The 17973-nt window shown below is 49.1% G+C and overlaps 1 protein-coding gene across 1 annotated transcript in view; it reads right to left on the bottom strand.

The window, feature by feature from the left end:
• Positions 1 to 17456, bottom strand: part of MARCHF2 (membrane associated ring-CH-type finger 2) — a 38139-nt gene extending 20683 nt beyond the window's left edge. The window contains exons 1-2 of the mRNA XM_075524346.1: positions 17371 to 17456; positions 4272 to 4498 (exon numbers count right to left, since the gene is read on the bottom strand). Coding sequence (XP_075380461.1) covers positions 4272 to 4447 — 176 coding nt within the window. The 5' untranslated portion in view covers positions 4448 to 4498; positions 17371 to 17456. The remainder of the gene's footprint in view (positions 1 to 4271; positions 4499 to 17370) is intronic.
• Between the last annotated feature and the right edge of the window lie 517 nt (positions 17457 to 17973).

Genomic DNA, 17973 nt, shown 5'->3' on the forward strand with positions numbered 1-17973 from the left:
CTGTGACTCTCCAAAGCAGCCTGCTGCAGCAAGAAACCAGTCACAGGGGAGCATGGAGGTGCCCAGGCCATTTTAGGTCAGTGAAATGTGGAAGCTATGTTGATGAGCACCACAACACCCAAGAGAAGCTGGCACATCAGCCTGGCCAGCTCAGTTGGCCACTGAAGGGACCACAGTGCACATGTCCCACAGTCTCCAGCTCCGCTCACAGCGGGCAGAGAGGCTGACGCTGGACCCGAAACCAACCCTGAAGCACTGATGCAAATCCAGAAGCCCAAAGCAAAGCCAGATGATCCACACTAGTCGCAGTGTGCCCCCAGCCACCCGGAGCCAGCTCAAGAGGTTTGCAATCAGAGTCACATTTATCAGACTGCCTACCCACTCTCACCCCATTTCTCCTCTGCATCCTGGGTTTAGATATCACTGTTCCTTACGCAGTTACTGCTAAAGACACAACTACATTGACCCTGGAAGCTCAGCTCTCCAAGGACACAACATACTTCATGGCAAGCAGTCACCCAAACTAAGTTCTCTGCATACAAACCCACAGCAACTCACTCAGGATCCTATCTGCACACCGCCACGCAGAGAACTGTTCTGCAGCATTCTGGCCTTTAACTGGCTGCAGAAATGCCTTGGCGCTTCAACAGCCACCACTTCTCACCACTCCTTGGCTAGAATTTTCAACTACAGATCAAATCTCTTTGATCATGCTCAAGATCTGCTCTCTTGGGACCTCACAGAACCAGAGATGCTTATCAAGGGAAGTATCAAATGCTTTCAGAGACACTTGCAACCTTCCCCACAGGAGGCCTGCACTGCTGATTGCACTCAAACTACCCATTTGCTCCCAAGATGTTCCCTCACGCTTCTAACTGCCACTGCTGACTGTGGACTATTAGTGCTACTGCTCCAGCATCCAGCAAGCGTTAACTCAGGTGTTATCAGATGATATTCATGCAACAAATTTTGATCACAGACTAAAGTCATTTTTTTGTGCCTACATAAACTGAGCATCCAGTGTCCTCCTGTAGCAAGGACTTTCTCTAGCTGTACAAAGAACCAAGTCCTTTTCACTTGAAACTTCTCATTTGCTTTTGTGTACTATCCCCTAATTCTTGTCCTGTAAAAGACAATGTTTTCCACACCCCCCAGATTTACAGACCTCCAGAGTCTGCTCAGTCACCTCTTTTACAAGCAGGAGAGTCCTAGTCTATTCAGTCATGCCTTAGACAGAAACACATCCACCTTTCTGATCACCTTCACTGCCCTTCCCTCTCCTTCTTGCATTTCTAAAACATCCTTTTAGAGCTGCAGGGACCAGAGCTACAGTTTTCAAGATGTGGGTACACCAGGGATTTTTGCAGTGACTGTGTTCTGTTCTTCATTGCTTTCCTAAATCTTAGTATCTTACTTGCCTTTTGGTCACTGCTGCACGTAGCTGCCACATGCCCAAGATTTCCTTCCTCAAACCCGCGAACACATATGTAAATCCCAGACTATTGTTCTTCATCTGCAGCACTACACACTGAAGTGCAACCATTATTTTAGCCTGCAGTCATGTCCAATAACATTCTGTTCCCTAAACTCAGGCGTCTAGTACCATTTTAGGTCCAAGGGCATCCCAGCTGGCATCCAAAGGCATAGGTTTCCTAGAAGCCCTGCGCCACATCTGCCAGCCCCATAACAAGAATGTCTTGGGCTCCTTGAGAAACCTCAAATGGCTCTAGACACTGAAGTTTGCTATTCTCAGCAATTCAGTACATCTCTTCAGTGTTCGCTGTTCACCGAGATCATTTAGGAATAAAATGCTGGACAGCAGAGGCCCAGTGCAGGGCTACCCTCCCTGGACCATGAAAACGAGCTACTCACTAGTATCTCACTTCTTTCCCACCTTCCAACCAGCCATTTATTTCACACAACAACCATTCTCTTACATCCAAAGTTGCACAGATTTGGGGGTGGGAGGGCAGGCGAGAAAGGAACATCTTTATTTGCATTTGCCCTATTGCATGCCCTCTTGAAATCCACGCGAGCTATATCAGCTATCACCTTTTTTCCACATATTGCTGACAGTACAAAAGCCACACTGATCCCATCTCACAGTTCATACTCCACTGCTATTCTGACTTAAAAAAAAAAAAAAAACTGACTGCAAAAGAAGTTTGCGGAATTGCAACACAACAGTCAAAAAAAGCAACCTGCAAATCTTCAAAAGCAGTAGCACTGCTTCCATTAGTTTGCACAACCAGACAAAATAGAAAGCAAGAGCACTGTGTTTCTCTGTCTTGCAAGGAAAAGGAGCGTACTGGGGAAAAACATTGGTGGGACATGAAGAGAAGAGCCAGCAAGAAAGTGCACGTTAGCTAACTAAAGGAGACGCAAGACTCCTCTCCTGGTGCACCACAGGAGATCTCTACCACTTTCAACTCAATGTTTAGCAGGTTTCATCCCAATTGGACTTTTTAATCATATTTAGGACTGTGAAGCAATATACACCCACTGCACCATCTCCTTCTCTCTGCTAAACATCACTGGTGAACCACTGTCCCTTGTTCTCTCCTCATTTTCACGTGCCTTTCATTCAGGGGACTTCTTCAGCCGGGACAATCCCTGCAACAGGAGTCTAGAGAGGTGGTGGAAACTCCATCCTCAGAGATACTGGAAACTGCATCAGACAAGGCTCTGAGCAGTCTGATCCAACTTTGAAGTTGGCCTTGCTCTGAAAGAACGCTGGACCAGATGTCCTCTAGAATTCCTTTCCAATCTGAATTATTTGATAATTCTGTAACCTTTACTGCCATAAAGATCAGATCTGTATCAAAACAACAAAATTACAGTCCGCTCACACAGCCTTTGTGACAGGGACAGATCAAAAAAACCCCAAGCCACCAGTGCTGTCATGCATCTGTTATTTCCTAAGAAAAGCATCTGCAAGATATTTCATCTGTTCTCTTCCTGTTTGAGAAGTTTCATGTTTCCAGCGCATTAATATAACCTTGGCTACCAATAAACAATCCAGAAGGAAAAAATTTGCTGACAGTGCAAGGAAAAAAAAAAAAAAAAAATCTTATCAGAGTCCATTTTCTTTCCTATCCAGAGGGGAAAGGGGCCTGGTCACACTCCCACATGATACACCCTCATACACAGTTTTCCAGCAGGCTGTAGAGACCATATCACTAATTCAGCCTTCCAGTACAGTCACACTGCTCCTGGCTTCGCTTTGCTAAGTGCTGGTGACAAGGAAGAGACTGAAATCCACCACCACCAAAATGAACGAACATGAGGACACTCACATGAGGAATTCTGTTGTTTTTTTTTTTTAACCTGTAATCCCAGGCAGCTTCCCCACCCGATTTTTACACCTCCACAAGTTTTAAGGGGTTACACAACTTCTCGCCCAGCCTATCAGTTGTCAGAGGGCATGCTCAGTTCCCCTTGCATTTTTATTGACCTGCTCCAGGTTTGCTAGATATAGCAATTACATTTGCCTCAGTTCTCATCAAGTTTTCCTGCTTTCCTCCCCCACGTTTGCAGTCACTGCTTTCAGACCTCATCAACATTTGGCCAAATTAATTAAAAGAAATAACATCTGTTCAGACAGGTTCGGACAGGATTTGAACACAAAATGTGACCGGTCTCACTAGCTAGACTGAACAATGCTGCCAAGTGTCCTCTGCTCTGGAAGCTGCTCAAAATACATGATGAGAAGTCACATCAGGAAGAGTCTGAGCAAGTGAAGCTGCCACACATCCCCTCTAGCAATAGCTGGACACTGCAGCTCCTGCAACACAAACACCCTCGTCTCCCTGGGGCTGCAGACCGACACCATGCCTTTACTCCACGACCACCTTGGAACAGGGGCTGTGCTCCATTTTCAGCCCTTAAATCATCACCATGAACAGCATGCTGCCCTTGCTAGCACAGTGTCCCACCTTCACTGCTGCTCAGCACGGACTTGGTAGAGACACGTGGCAAGTGGCCGCCTGTGCCATCTCATGCTGGAGCGGCTGCAGGCCTGGGGGGTTTTGATGAACGTGCAAGACCCAATCCACCAGCACATGTGACTGGGATGAGCTCCCGCAAAGAGAGCACAGGCCTGGGAAGCATCTGGCTAACGAGGATTCGCACTCAATATTAGCGCCCCGGCAAACTCCTTCACAAACAAGACTTTGTTGTCTCCCTCTACCTCTAGAGCCACAAAAAAAAAAAAAAGGAGGAAAAAAGCACAGATGCACTCATCCCAAGCCCCTTCCCTGAAGCAGCCTTACCTCTGCGCACCCAGTGCCTTGATCACTGTTGAGAGGAGCCGTCCATCCTTGGCGGTGACCTGCGTGACGTACTGCGGGCGACCGATGTCGGAGTCCTCCACCGACTTGGAGAGGGCAGCACTCCCCGGGCAGTCGCACAGGGAGCCGGGGAGGTGGCAGCAGTCACCCGTCGTCATGGCAGCTCTGGGCCCCTCTGCCCCAGGGACCGGCACCGGCGGCACGGAGACCTGCAGGAACAGCACGGCAGTGAGAGCCAGGTACCCTAGACCGCCCGGGGCGCAGGCCCCCCACTCACCACCCTCCTCCAGCCCCACGGGGGGTGGCAGCACCCCGGGGCCCCAACAACTGTGGGGTGTGTTAGCCTTCTGTCCCCTTTAATAGGCTTTGTGAGGCTGCCTTACCATAAAATTAAGGCTCCAAGTGTCCTACTTACATAATTTAGTGTCAGAATTGCAAATTTGCCTTTCCCAGAGAGAATTCCTGGTACACACCCTTTAACCTGACAGAGCCTTTCAAACCAAACACGCCATGCCAACGCAGAGATGGGGAAGGCAATGAGAAGCCCCACAGGCCCATGTCATTCTGGCTAGAGCTGTCCTGAAAACTTAAGTTCGTACCCCCTGTAAAAGTTGCAAAGTTTCACCTGCACACGGGCACATAAACCACTTTGCGTGGCTCAGCTCAGGGAAGCCCTTCTCTCAGCTGCACTCAGGTGCTTTCTGAGCCCTTTAAAGCCTGTCCACCCAACTCAAGAGGCTCCACCCCCCACTCCTTCTTTGATTTTCCTTTTTTTTATTTCTTTACAGCAATGCATGTGCTTCCGTTTCCACATCCCATGTGGTACATCCCAACAGTGAACATGCAGGTATTAACCACCCAAAAGCACTGAAAATCCTCCCAGAGCCCCACGGAAAGGGCAGTGGGCCAATTTTCCTCCTTTCCCTTTCAACGTTTCAGACCGATCCTGATTTTTATAACAGCCACGTTCACACCATCACGTTTTCGGCACCTCTGCGATTTACCCAGCACAGAGAGCACGAGGAACTAGCAGTAAATGCAAGAATCGGGGAGAAGATGCAGAGAAAAAGCCCAACGTGACAAACCAGGAGCTGGCTCAGATGAGCCACATGCAGACGGGAGAGCTCTCTGCCTTTGAGGGAAGGCAGCAGCTCACCCAAGCTGCCAGCAACAGCTGTGTTCCTCCCTGGCAGGGGTTATCTCAATCCCAAAGACAGGCATGCTTTGCAGATTCAGAAAAATCCCATTTTCTCCAGACTCCTTTAGCCTGGTCCCTAAGAGGCAGCTGTGCAGAAATAAAGAGCTGGGGTTACAATTAGTCACAAGCTGAACACAAGCCAACAACATCGTACTGCTGGTAAAGACCAAAATCCTTGTGTCTGTAAACAGGACTGCCTTATGTAAGGCATGCACAGTAATCCCTGTGCACCAGTACTGCTGGGATCATAGCTGGAATGGTGTCTCATCCTGGTGGCTGGATTTCAAGAGAGAAACAAACCCATAGAAGTTGTTCAATGAAAAGGATAAAAGCGCGGGGGGGGGAACACACCAACAAAAAACCCAAACAAAAATAACCCCAACCCCAAAACTTACCAAAGAAGAAATATGAAAAGAGTTAGGTTTGTTTAATTTAGGGGGTGTGTGGGGGAATCTTCAATCTCTGTCTCCCGGAGGTAGAAGCAGGCAAACAAACCTTCACCATCCCATCCAAGGAAATGCTTTTTTGTTTCGAGATCTCTCTGTGCATAACAGGAGTCAAACATTCCCATGAAACCGCAGTTTTGTCAGGTTCAGCTAAGCCTAAATCAAACTCAAATAGCTAAAGAAAATAAGGGCTTGTTCCTGGTTGGAGGCTTGGCCAGACTACAGATGAAGAAAACAAAAAGCCAGTACGAGAATATGATCATCAAAGCCCTGAAAACACTGATTTGGGTAAGCACAAGTGTTCTTTTGTGTCCTGGAAATTAAGCAACTCTTACACAACCAAGGGCTTCATCTGTCAGGACAGCTCCGTTCATGGTGAACGTGTTCAAGGAGAGAGCACTTCACTGGTGTCTCATCACCAGATGCCAACTTCGGTAGCATCCCCTCAAGTTACGGAATATTTTCTAATTTCTAGTAGAAAAGTTTCTAATATCTTTATTAAAGCTGCTCTTGATAACTACCTGTAATCCTTCCTCTGCATCTGAACAGCAATAGGCTTGAGCTTGTGGGCAGGTCAATCCCCATCAAAACAAATGGGAATCTTTCCATCAACTTAAAATGAACTTAACAGATTCAGCATTGCCTTGACTCAGCCTCTCTCTCCACCTGCGCAAAGAGCACACAGGGTTAGAGCCGCTTTTCTTATTGCTCTCCTTTTTAAAAAAAAAAAAAGAAAAAAAAAGGCTACAAGCTCTCCAACTTTAAGGAGCAAAAAGTAAGATGATAAATGCTACTGGAATGACTTAAGTCAGCTGTTTTGCAAGTTAAGGAGTTCTTTCAATTTTAAAAGCCTCTTACTGAACCAGGCATGAGAAGATATATGTTTTTAATAAAAAGGTCGGTTCCATTTGTTCAGCCAAAATGTTGTTTATTTTTAAGTCCAGAGGAAAGAGGTCCATTTTGTGTATTGGAATAAAACTGTCCTCACTCCCTGTGTCCTGGGAGTATTTATACTGAGGCTCTTTGTGCTCGACATCTGACAGATACAGGCAGCACCGTGTCCTTGCCCTGGCAGCCCTATTCAGGGCTGAAAGGGAATTGCCACCCTGCTGTCCATCAGGAAACGCGCGGTTTTCTATTACAAGTTATTTGGCGTTTCCTTGTCGGGGTCCATCCCAGGGTGGAACCTGAAGTCACTACTTTAATATCTGACTCATGCCATTCAGCAAATACAAAGGAAAAGCAGCAAGATTTTCACGGATACAGTTAGTGAGGAAGTAACTGAAATCCAAAGATAACATCTGCAGTGCACTCCAGTTCCAATTTCATACCCAGCTGAACATGAACCACAGCGTACAGCCAAGCTAGTCCCTTTCCTGGCTCCCTAAAGGCTCAGCTCTTCAACACACAGCCTTCCCTCACAACTGTCAACAGCTCATCGAACCCAAACCCAATGTTACAGCAGAAACACCAAAAACTTAGAGTCAGAATCAGGACCCAAACAGCTGGTTTGAACCACACACCGTTTTCTTCTGGGAAGTTGTGATTTCCGAGCCCATTCCTTGGGGATACATTTCTTTTCTCATTAAAAAAAAAAAAAAGTCTCTGAGACATTAGGTTTATTATCAATATCCCCTCTGCTGCCGCAGTTAGACATGAGCAAATAAATCAGAAGTCTCTTCTCAGCAACATTTTGTATCCTCAGCTTCTGAGCAGATCCAGGATATAAAGGGCTGAGTTTGTAGAGATTACTCAAACTGAAGAAGAACAAACTCTGTTTGTGTAAAGTAGGCTCAGAAGAGTGAGTTTTGCACTAGGACTCCAAAACGCAAACATGTGCAGCGAGATGAGCCGGTTCCTCGAAGAGCAGCTACTGCTTCTTCGCTGCTCCAAGGCAGAGACCACAGTGCTGGTGCAGGATCCTGCCTGCTAGGCAGCTTATGCAAAACACCCCACTTGTCAGTCTTCAGACATTGCAATGAGAGATGTGATCCAGTTTATATCATCCAAAGGGCAACAGGGGGTTCAAAACCCTCTCAAATGACTGAACAGCTCAAGACTGCAGAAATCAGGCTGGACCACTGCTCTCCACCCAGAAGACATGCCCAGCAGGAACAGGCAGAAGACAAGGAGCTAAAGGGTCTCCCAGCTCTGTTCCTGCATACTTAGACTTTGCAGCCTGATAAGACAGTTATTTCTCCCAGACAGGGAAACCACAGCAGGCCAGACGAATACCTTGATCAAAGCCACAAAGAGAAAAGCCACAGTTAAGATGAGAAAGACAACAACAGGAAAGGCTAAGGCCAAATGATCACAGTAGAGGGGAATTGTTAGGTGCAGGTCATGGCTCCTCTAGGCTGCTCACGGCCTGTCTACATGATGAATATCTCAACCGGTGTAAACCCTTGGAGCAATTCTGAGGCTTTGATAGGATCCAGAGCAAATTGGAACTAAACCCAGCTCCACCTTCTTCGGGTGCAGCTCATATGCACCAGCTTCTGTACAGATTAGCTTCCCTGGAACATATCCACCAAGACAAAAAACCCCCACCTCCTGGCAAGGCTGCCAGTGGCTAAGTCTGTTCCTCTCACTGAGCAACCCATTTCCCTGATTACCGTAACCAAGACCTGGCACCTCACTACAGTGCTACCAGGAGATAACCAAGTTGTGCAGCCAACATAACCCACCCATCTGTACATAAGTACTTTTTTTTTTTAATTTAGCTAGTAACCTACTCACTGCGTGCAGATCACCAAGGCTCCGACTGCTGCTCACGCAAGCTGACGTTTAACCCCCAGGAGCAAGGCCACCCAGCCTGCTTTCCAAATCCATTTTAGCTAACTTGGGTATGCAGACACTGCATTTTCTAATCATATGATCCTGCAAACATCATCAGTGAACTGAAGGTTTTCAGTTGCTAAAGGGCATTTCCAAACATCAGTGCTTTCCTTTTCACCACGAAAACTGGATTGCCCAAATCCTGGGGCCCTAAGATCATCTGAACACAAACTTCTTGAGGGAGACAAGTACAAAGAATTGCTTCCTTCACCACATCTAAGCACCTGCTCCTACACACTCTGTCTCATCCAGCTAACACACATCTTTCCACAGCCCAACTCCAATCCCAGGCCTGCAACATGTCTTTCAGCACCCAGCTCTGCCTACTGCAGGTGGCTGCACTGCCTAATCGACACACCTGTAGCCCCCATGCTCTGGGCGACTGGCAGGGCACCCCGCCTCCTATATATCATGGAGGGCAAGCTCTGGCCTCCAGACCCTTGCACCCACAGTCATTACGCACCCTGAGATACTGCCACCAAAGATATGCATGGGCAGGATCCGATGAGTGGCCTGAAGTGCTACTGTTAAAAGGTTGCGTAAGTGGTTTAATCTAAAGAAAAGAAAAAAACCAAAACAACAACAAAAAAAACCAAAACCAAGGACTGGTCCCAAACTGCTGCAGGGCTTTGCTTTTCAGTTTTGTTTGTTTAAACATACTCTCTGCTGAGGGTTGAAGACTGCAGCATTATTTTGTTCTTTAAAAAAAAGTAAGATTTTGTACATCAACTATCTGACTCTCAAAAGTTACCCTGCAGGTCTGCTGCATAACACCCTAAAAGTACCCAAACAGCCAGCAACAGATCTGCTCACACTTGATCCATCAGCTGAAGATAGCTCTAAAGCTTCACAAGATGTGCCCTCAGGTAGAGAGGAGGGAATTCTGCTATGACACATCACCGCAACTCTCAAATCGCCCAGGACTTGGGAAGAAATCTCGAGTCATATGCTCAGAAGCCATCTGAATGCAATGGTCCTACAAGTCAGGGTGCAACGAGCCCCGTCTAGTGAGAAAAGTGACACAGCATTTTATGACATATACCCCAACACTCAAAATAAGATCTGATGCCACACAACAGCTTTTAAAGCATTTTTAAATTTGGTAGATAACACACAGGAAAGCATTTCACTCCCCAGGCAGCTTCTCAATTTCCTGCCTTGCCTACAACATTTGGTTGACAGTCGCAGTTAAAGGCGGTGCTACAAAAACTTCAGCATTAACTTGCTCTTCAGACAGTGCCAGTGGAGCAATGCTGTGAACCAGAGAGTCATGGGACAGACCTGACCCTAGGCTCAAAACAAAACAAACGGACAACGTCCTGGGAGCTTGTGAACCTTCTAATAAAGCATCACACCAGGAACATCCTCCTATGCCTTTAACAGCAAAACATACAGGTTGAGATACCGTGAAGCACCACTGCTGTCCACAGAGGCTTACCTGCCTCATCCCTAGGGCCGAATTCCAACCGTTCATAAGATAGTCGAAGTTTAACCATGTAACACCCAGGAGGAGGTTAGACACTTCTAGGAAACAGCCTTTTCAGACTCCTGTTTTTCTTGTATTTGTACATTATCTACCAGCGCCAGGGACAACTCTGCTGCCTTTCAGCTATTCCAATAACACGACTCAGCAGCAGCGAAACAGTAACACAAGCCTCCACTTACTGGGCTCCTGCTGGGGACAAATGATCGAAACTGCTCTATACCAAGCCACTATTTAGGCATATTCTAGAAGCTCTCTGAAGTAACGATTATGTAGACTATGGTTTGATGGCAAATGGGTTTGTTTTCCAGACACAGATGAAGAGACAGTCTTCCATAGAATGTGTTTTTTGGTTTTTTTTTTCCCAAAACAGACACATTGCCAGGATCTGACTCCTATTCCCTGTTGGTAAAAAAATATTGCAGTGAGCCTTCGTGATCAATATACTGTTGTTTTCCAAAGCCTACATCCACACACATCCCTCCTCTCCAAAACTTTCAGTGTACTTGATCAACCTCTTCAGTAGCTGCACTTCACCACCATGTCTTGCAGCACCGGGAAGCTAGCGACTGGCGAAGATGAACCCACATGGCACGCACCCTGCAGTTCTCAGTGGGCTCCCACCGGGAGTGAACCCTGATTTTTAAACAAGGCCGAAGGGATGGGCCTCGTGTGAACACAGCAGAGCTGTGACACAGCAGGGCTCCCATTACCCCAGATTTTGGGGTACCTATCATGTTGTTCACCCCCTTGTTTTTCAATCACACTTTATTTTAGAAGAGCATTGCCCAATATATAACAATATGTTACTCAATATTCAAAAAGAAGCAAAAGGTTCAAGTTTACATGTTGAGAAAAAGATCAGTATAAAAATGAGAAGCCTAAAGGATGATATTTTTCTTGCTGCAAGCTGTACTGGGGAAAGATCAGGCCATGCGTTACAGCTGGAGTGCCAAAATGAACAAAGTTATCTCGGATCTTCTGAGACTTGTTATCTGCCACAAGACCATATGAAAGGGAAGTTTACTGCACTTTAATTACCAACATCTGGAAAAACGAATTGCAACATTAGGAGAAAATTCTTTGCAGAGGGTATCTCCAACCAAAAATCAGCCATTCAGCCATTTTAATAACAAGTTTCATAAGGAAACAACTGAAAACCAGCTGGGACATGAGAAACACCTGCTGCTCCTCTGAGTATTCAAAAGGCATCAGCTTTTAGAGGTGAACAGCAGCACAATTCCCTACATAATGCAACTATACAGACCTCTGCCCACCTCCCCCTGCATTTTATCACTCTCTTTCTGCAGGGAAAGAAAAATGCATTAGTAAGACTTGAAAGTTTTATTGAAATCATGAACCAGGGTGAAAAATATCGGTTATCATGCCCACAAAGCAATGCTTGCAGAAGCGCTACCCACCACTGGGGAAAAAACCGTCCCACCACCCACAAGCACACCCCCGCCCTGCTCCCCCCTAGCAATGCTGCCTCCCAAAGCCACCAGAGCCATGTGGCCTCTCACTTCTCTTTGCACCCATGTCCTCCACCAAAATAACAGCAGCAACAACGCAAGAATAGTTCTGCTTCCTAGCCCTATCGCTTCAGAGAGCTCCTTTAAAGAGAGGCAGCACCTGCAGCAATGCCGAAGCTCAAGGGCTCCCCAGTCCCGTGCAGTCACTTGCAGTTTATTCAGAACAAATGGATTTTCCAGCTCGGGGTAATACATCAGAAAAAAAAAAACCCAACCAATTTTAGTGTAGCAGTAACGCACACACCAGATCAACACAGAAGTGCCCACACAACTTTGGACCAGTCAGTGTCTGAAGGGCACCACTCAGAAGGATGCAGAACATAATTTCAGGATCAGGAATCCCATGTCAGGAAGAACTTGCATTCTCCCCAGTGTTCTCCTCCTTGGTTTATAAAGCACCATTTACACTGTTACACAAATAATAACGCTCTGCTTGGAGACAAACTGGAGCTGGAACAAACCGCCTGCCAACACGCAGCAGCCCTGCTCGCTCCAACTGCTCAGAGCAGTGCGCGGCCGGCATGCAGCCACTGCTCGAAACCAGGTAGTGTGCTGATCTTCAAACAGACATTTGATCTGGAACTTAACTTGCCTATTTATATTTTTCAACCTAGCTATTTCAGTGCACAAACCTCTTTAGCACACTCAGTTTTCAAAGAGCTTTCCAGCAAAGGCACCACCACAGCCTTTGACCTCACCACCCATCTGCACCTGAAGAGCTCCAAAGCAGGCACCAACTGAGCGCATCCTCTTTCTCCATGGTCAGCCAAAGAAGAGGATTAGCTGATCCTAGATGATTTCACCAGTGTCTCCCTTCTGCCCACTCCTTATCGCTACAAATTCCCTCCTCAATCCTGAGGTGAAACTTCACAATTGATAGCAGTGCTGCAAAACCCCAGTCTCTCTCTCCCCGAATTAAGTCTGCAATGTTTTGCTTAGGCTGCATTTCTAGTTCTTCTGGAGACACAGGCCTCGACTGATTTGCTACAGGGAAGTACAAGGAAAACTGGGAGGAAATAAAAGTTGAGAACAGTCCAGAATTGTACTTTACCTTTTCCCTCCTCCCACCACTCTCAAATCTAAACCTAAACAGCTTTCAGCTGAAACAGGACTAAAGGTCTCAAAGCTTCAAACAAAGAAATAGGTGTCAAAGCCAAGACTGCAAGAGCTTGGTGCATTTCCCTATTTGCAGAGAAGTGCTTTAGAAACTAGGTTTGATTTGCTTGTACTTATGCTTGCCAAGCCAGTACTGCACCTTGCCCCTTGTTCCCTCTTTTTGGGAACAGCAGGAGAATGTTTCCTTCAGTCTATCACTGACTTCATGACAACTGATTAAAATTGCAAGAGCAGTTACAGCACGCCTGCCCTTGAGGTTAACCACACATAATCATCTTGTGTTCTATCAGGAATTGAAAAGTGTAGTTAGAATTGCTACATAAAATCTGTAAGAAAACTTACAGATGCCTATTTGATTGAAAACGGGGACAAATAACAGATTCCAAACTGTAACACTGCTCATCCTAGAGAGGTCTGGGGCAGGGAACACATTTGCACGGCTGACAGATAGGAAGAGCTGCAGGTCAGCACAGCTCCCGTCAGGCTGTTCACTTTCCTAGAGGATACAAAGGCTTCAGTCCCTGCCCCGAGACACTTTGTCAGTCCGTGCCTTCAGGATTTTGCCATTCTGCATTCTACCATCAGTGCTTAGAGCTCTCACAACCTGTAACCGTCACAGCCGTAGAGAGTCATATTCCACCACCAGGAAAGGTGGCCAAAACTGTAAGAAGCCCAGTAGCAACTTTTCCACTTTTAAACAGCAGGATAACAGCCAAGCGCTCTCCCCAATGCTCAGCAAGTGGGTAACCACCTCTCCCAGCAGAGCTGCATTTGTTGCTGCGATGCTGATAAGCTAGAGCCGACCTGGTCTAACTATGGCAAACATGGCATAAAGACGACAGAGCGAGCATGACAGCATCCTCCCCGGGGAATGGCACTGCTGCAGTCAGAGCTGGGAAGAGAACAAGACCAGACTTGGAGAGGTGGAGAACCTGCTATTCATGTGCATGGCATTAACTGTCTCAATAAGCCACGAACCGTGCCTCAGCACAGATTAATCCATCATTTTAGCACCAGAGAAAGCCATTTTACACAAACTTCATGGAAACTGCTTGCCTAGCCTTCACATTGATTTGGTGTTGTGCTCATTTCCTCCACATAAAAGCGACCCACAGCTTTATTTTTCATATGGCTTGTCTTTTACATCACAGAGACTGTGTGCCCATTTCTTACTAACTTAGAAGTGGTTAGTGTGTTTTCAAAGGGACAAAACATAAGTAAATGGAGATCATTTCTGTCTCATGAGAAGGGTTTGAGCTAAGAGCATGCAGAAGCATAAGTTAACCAAAGTAAGACTGGGGGGAAGAAAAGACACACCAGTCATGAACTTTAATCTGGAGGGAGGAAAAAAAACAGTTTAGAAAACGGAAACTCTGAAATCTCTAAATATCCAAAGCTGAGTCAAAGTCAAGTGGGGGAAAAATAAACTCATCCTGTAGTTTATAGTTGAGGATGCCTGATTCCTCCCTTCATCTTCTAAGAAAAGGTTCTGTGGTTTTTAGCGTGAAAAGCCAAGATATTTTAAATAGTGAAAAAAGCCCCTAAATGCACATTTTACTTTGTATCGCTGTCTGCAGAACTACTACAAAGTCACATCCTGAGGATCTGCAGCAGTCCCTCAGGACTAACAGAGTCTCAGAGCCCATATCCAGTCTCAACTTGCCCAGCTTGTGCTGGATGCATTTGGGTTGATTTTGGTCATGCTCTTTCCAGGAATCTATGCTAACTTCCCCCCAGGGAAACACCGTGCACTTGCTTGATCCGGGCCAGCATCAATAACCTGGAATGAGAAAGCCCCTCTTCCAGCATCTACTAAGGCAAGAACTCTGTCGGAAGCTGTTTACAATAAGTACATTTGTAATACTGCCCATCTGCATGGTCTCCTTGGTGTCCAGGGTGGGGTGACCTCACTCTGCAGCCTCAGCGCAATTCCACAACAAAAAAAGGGCAAACACATCAGAAACAAGAAATCATTAGTTGCAATGTTTTTTTTCCTGTTTCCATTTAAAGACTGCCAGTGGTGTTAATTAGCTAACCACACACAAACAATCCAGGTTTTACAGCTAGTATTTAATGTCCATGGCATACACATTAAGCTCAAACTTGGCCGTTTCCTGTGCCACCTGGTCAACTCCTGGCAAAGTTACGACTTCCTTACTGATGGAGGCTGCCTGTAACACTCCACTGCGCATGCCTGGGGGTAGTTAGACCTTGTGTCCTCAGCTGGAGTTATTAAATTCACTGTTACAGTGCACGTGACAAAGGGATTTTCCAGTCCCAGCTCCCTTCCCTTCAAGCCTCTGTTTCCGAAGGGTGACATACCATCACAGTTTCAAATGCATCTGGAAAACCAGGGCTCTTCTAGCCCTCCAAACACTCTCCCCTGCAGCTGTCTCCATAATCCTTTGGAGACGCAAAAAAGTATTCAAACACTTAAGCCTTGGAAAGACAAGGCTAACATCCAGCTGTTAAAAGGATTATTCTGTGCATGTGCGAGCTTGGCAACGGAGCCAGGTTGTACGTCCCCATGAGCAGGGTGGATAAAGGGGACTGGCCATGGCCATTGGAGCTGACCTACCGCAGCGGCATCGCAGGCATTCTTGACAAGAACCTGGAAAAAGGTCAAGAAAGCGCTAGAAACTGTATCAGAAGGGAAAGATACAGAGATAAACGCTTGCTGGAAGGAGAGCGGAGCAGGAGAATGAGAGTCCCAAGGAAAATGAGGGCTGGTAACAGGGAGGGTTGAGAGGGGGATACAAACAGTCCCTTGAGCACGAGCAAATAACGGGCACAGGGTGGGATGAGAAGCACATCCCTGCTGACAGATCTTCATCACACACACATCAGGGCAGGACAGCCTCGTCTCCGGACACTGCAGGGATGGTGCGCTGAATACAAACAAGCCTGGTGAAAAGCCAGAGCTGCTCTGGCTAACCCTGGCCTTTCCAGTTAGTCATCATCAACACTGACTTGAGACACCCCACCTGTCTGCTTGTAAAATCCGAGCTCTGCACAGCTTCCTCCGAGAGGACGAGTCACACAACAGCCTGAACTCTCAACAGGGCAGTAGCATCGTGTAACGCAGATGCATCACGCCATGTTTAGGTGAGCACCGTTTCTGTGGGTACTAACAGCGGAGGCAATTGCACAGATAAGCAAGAAGTCTCAGTCAAAGACCATCGCGTGGCTTTTTGGCTTTTAGTCTTGGTCTCCCCATCAGATAGAGAACATGTTCATATGACAGAATATGACATTCTCAAATGTTTGAGACCGTGAGAAAAGTACCTCCAATGTCACAATCATCTTCCTGTATACGAGCCACAGACTCGTCCCTCAGACAAATCCACAAACAAGCAGTTAGGTTGTCTCAAGAAAACCGGTTTAAATGAGATAGAGAGATTTATAGTCCCAGTTTAAGAGAAGTCAATCACAAGCTCTAAGCTTATGCCACAGAGAAAGGCAGCTGGTGGTGCTCCAAGACACAGCTGAGCAAGTTCTTTGGTTTTGCTGTGACACTGAGCTCGTTCTCTTGGGAAATCTCTGTAACAAGCTCTACAAGACAGTGCATTCCCTGTCATGCCACACAGCGCTCAGTAGGTCAAAAATCTGCGTTAGAACAAGAGCCAGTAGCACTCCAAAAGAGGAGAAAAACCAGGCACAAGAGTCCACCTGCACGGAAATCTTTTCCCAGTAACTACTTACACCCGTGGAAATAAAGCCTGATGAACAGATATAAAAAACTGCCGCTCCAAACCTCCAGGCCTACAACATTTTCCTCCCGGGCTAAGTTTCTACACGACACCCCCAGCTCTCCCAAGCAGGGGATGGATGCCGTCCTCCGCCGGGAAGAGCCGCAGGCCCGCGGGAAGGGGCCGCAGCTCCGCCTTCAGCAGGCGGCGGAGGCACGGCCGGGCCGGCTCACAGCATCGCTCGGGACACGGCGCTGGAGGCCAGCGCTCGGCAAAACCGCCCGCCGGTCTGGGGCAGCTGGCTCGCACGGCTGCCCGGCACCGGCGGGAGCGGGCAGAGGGGCCAGCACCAGCCGCTCCTGCGGGAGAGGCCACGCTGCTCCCGGGAAGGCGGCTGCGGGAAGCGCGGCCGGGTCAGCCATCCTCCCCGAGACCCCGAGGCGCAGCGCGTCCCCAGGGCGCGGCTCCGGCACCCGACCGCGGGCGGCGGGACGCCGCCGGACACCGGGGCGTTGAGGATACCCCCGTGGCGGGGCCCGCCCCCCGGGCGGGGCTGGGGGACCGGGAGGGCTGTCAGGGCTCTCGGGCCCCGACCCCCGGGCCGGCCGGACCGCGGCCCGGCCTCCTCCGCTCGGCCCGCCCGGGACGCCGCTCCCGCCGCCGTAGCGCCGCACCGGAGGGCGGCCAGGCCCGGGGCGCTGGGTCGGCCCCAGGCGGCGGCGGCCGCTGCTGCCCCCCGGCGCCCGCAGGTGCCGCGCCGCCCCGCCCCCGCCCGGTACCTGCGGTCCCGGTCCCGCGGCCCCTCAGCGCGGCGCGCGCCGCCCCATCGCCGGCTCCTGCGGCCGCCGGGCACCGCCCACCCGCGACCGCCCGCCCTCACAGCGGCGCCGCCGCCGCCCGCCAATCCCCGCGCCGCACTGCGCTGACGCCACGCCGGTCCACCCAATGGGCTGCGCGGAACCCGGCCGGCGTCGCAACGCGACCCCGCTGGCAACAGACGCTGGCCAATAGTGCCCCGGCAGGGCGGCCGCGCCCCGCCCCCCGGCCAAGGGCACGCGCGCCCCGCCCCACCCCGGCCGGCGGCCCGGTCCTGCCCCGGCGCCTCAGCCCCCGGCGCCTCAGGGTTCCCCGGCAGCGCGGGGCGGCTCCGCCGCGGTGCAAGCGGCCCCGTCGGGGGCGGCTGTGGCCCCTCGCCCCCGCCCGAGGCTTCGGGAGGCCGGGGGAGAGCGAGCGAGGAGGCGACCCGGTGGTGCCTCCTCCCCTCGGGCAGCAGCTGGAAGGCCCCCCCCCTCCCCGAGAGGATCCGGCGCGGCCTCGGGCCTCCCTCCCCCGCCGCAGCCCGGCGCCTCAGGTTTCTGCCGGCCTCACGCCCGCCTTACTCG

Source organism: Mycteria americana, chromosome 24 (genome assembly GCF_035582795.1).
Source record: "Mycteria americana isolate JAX WOST 10 ecotype Jacksonville Zoo and Gardens chromosome 24, USCA_MyAme_1.0, whole genome shotgun sequence".
Classification (NCBI taxonomy): Eukaryota; Metazoa; Chordata; class Aves; order Ciconiiformes; family Ciconiidae; genus Mycteria; species Mycteria americana.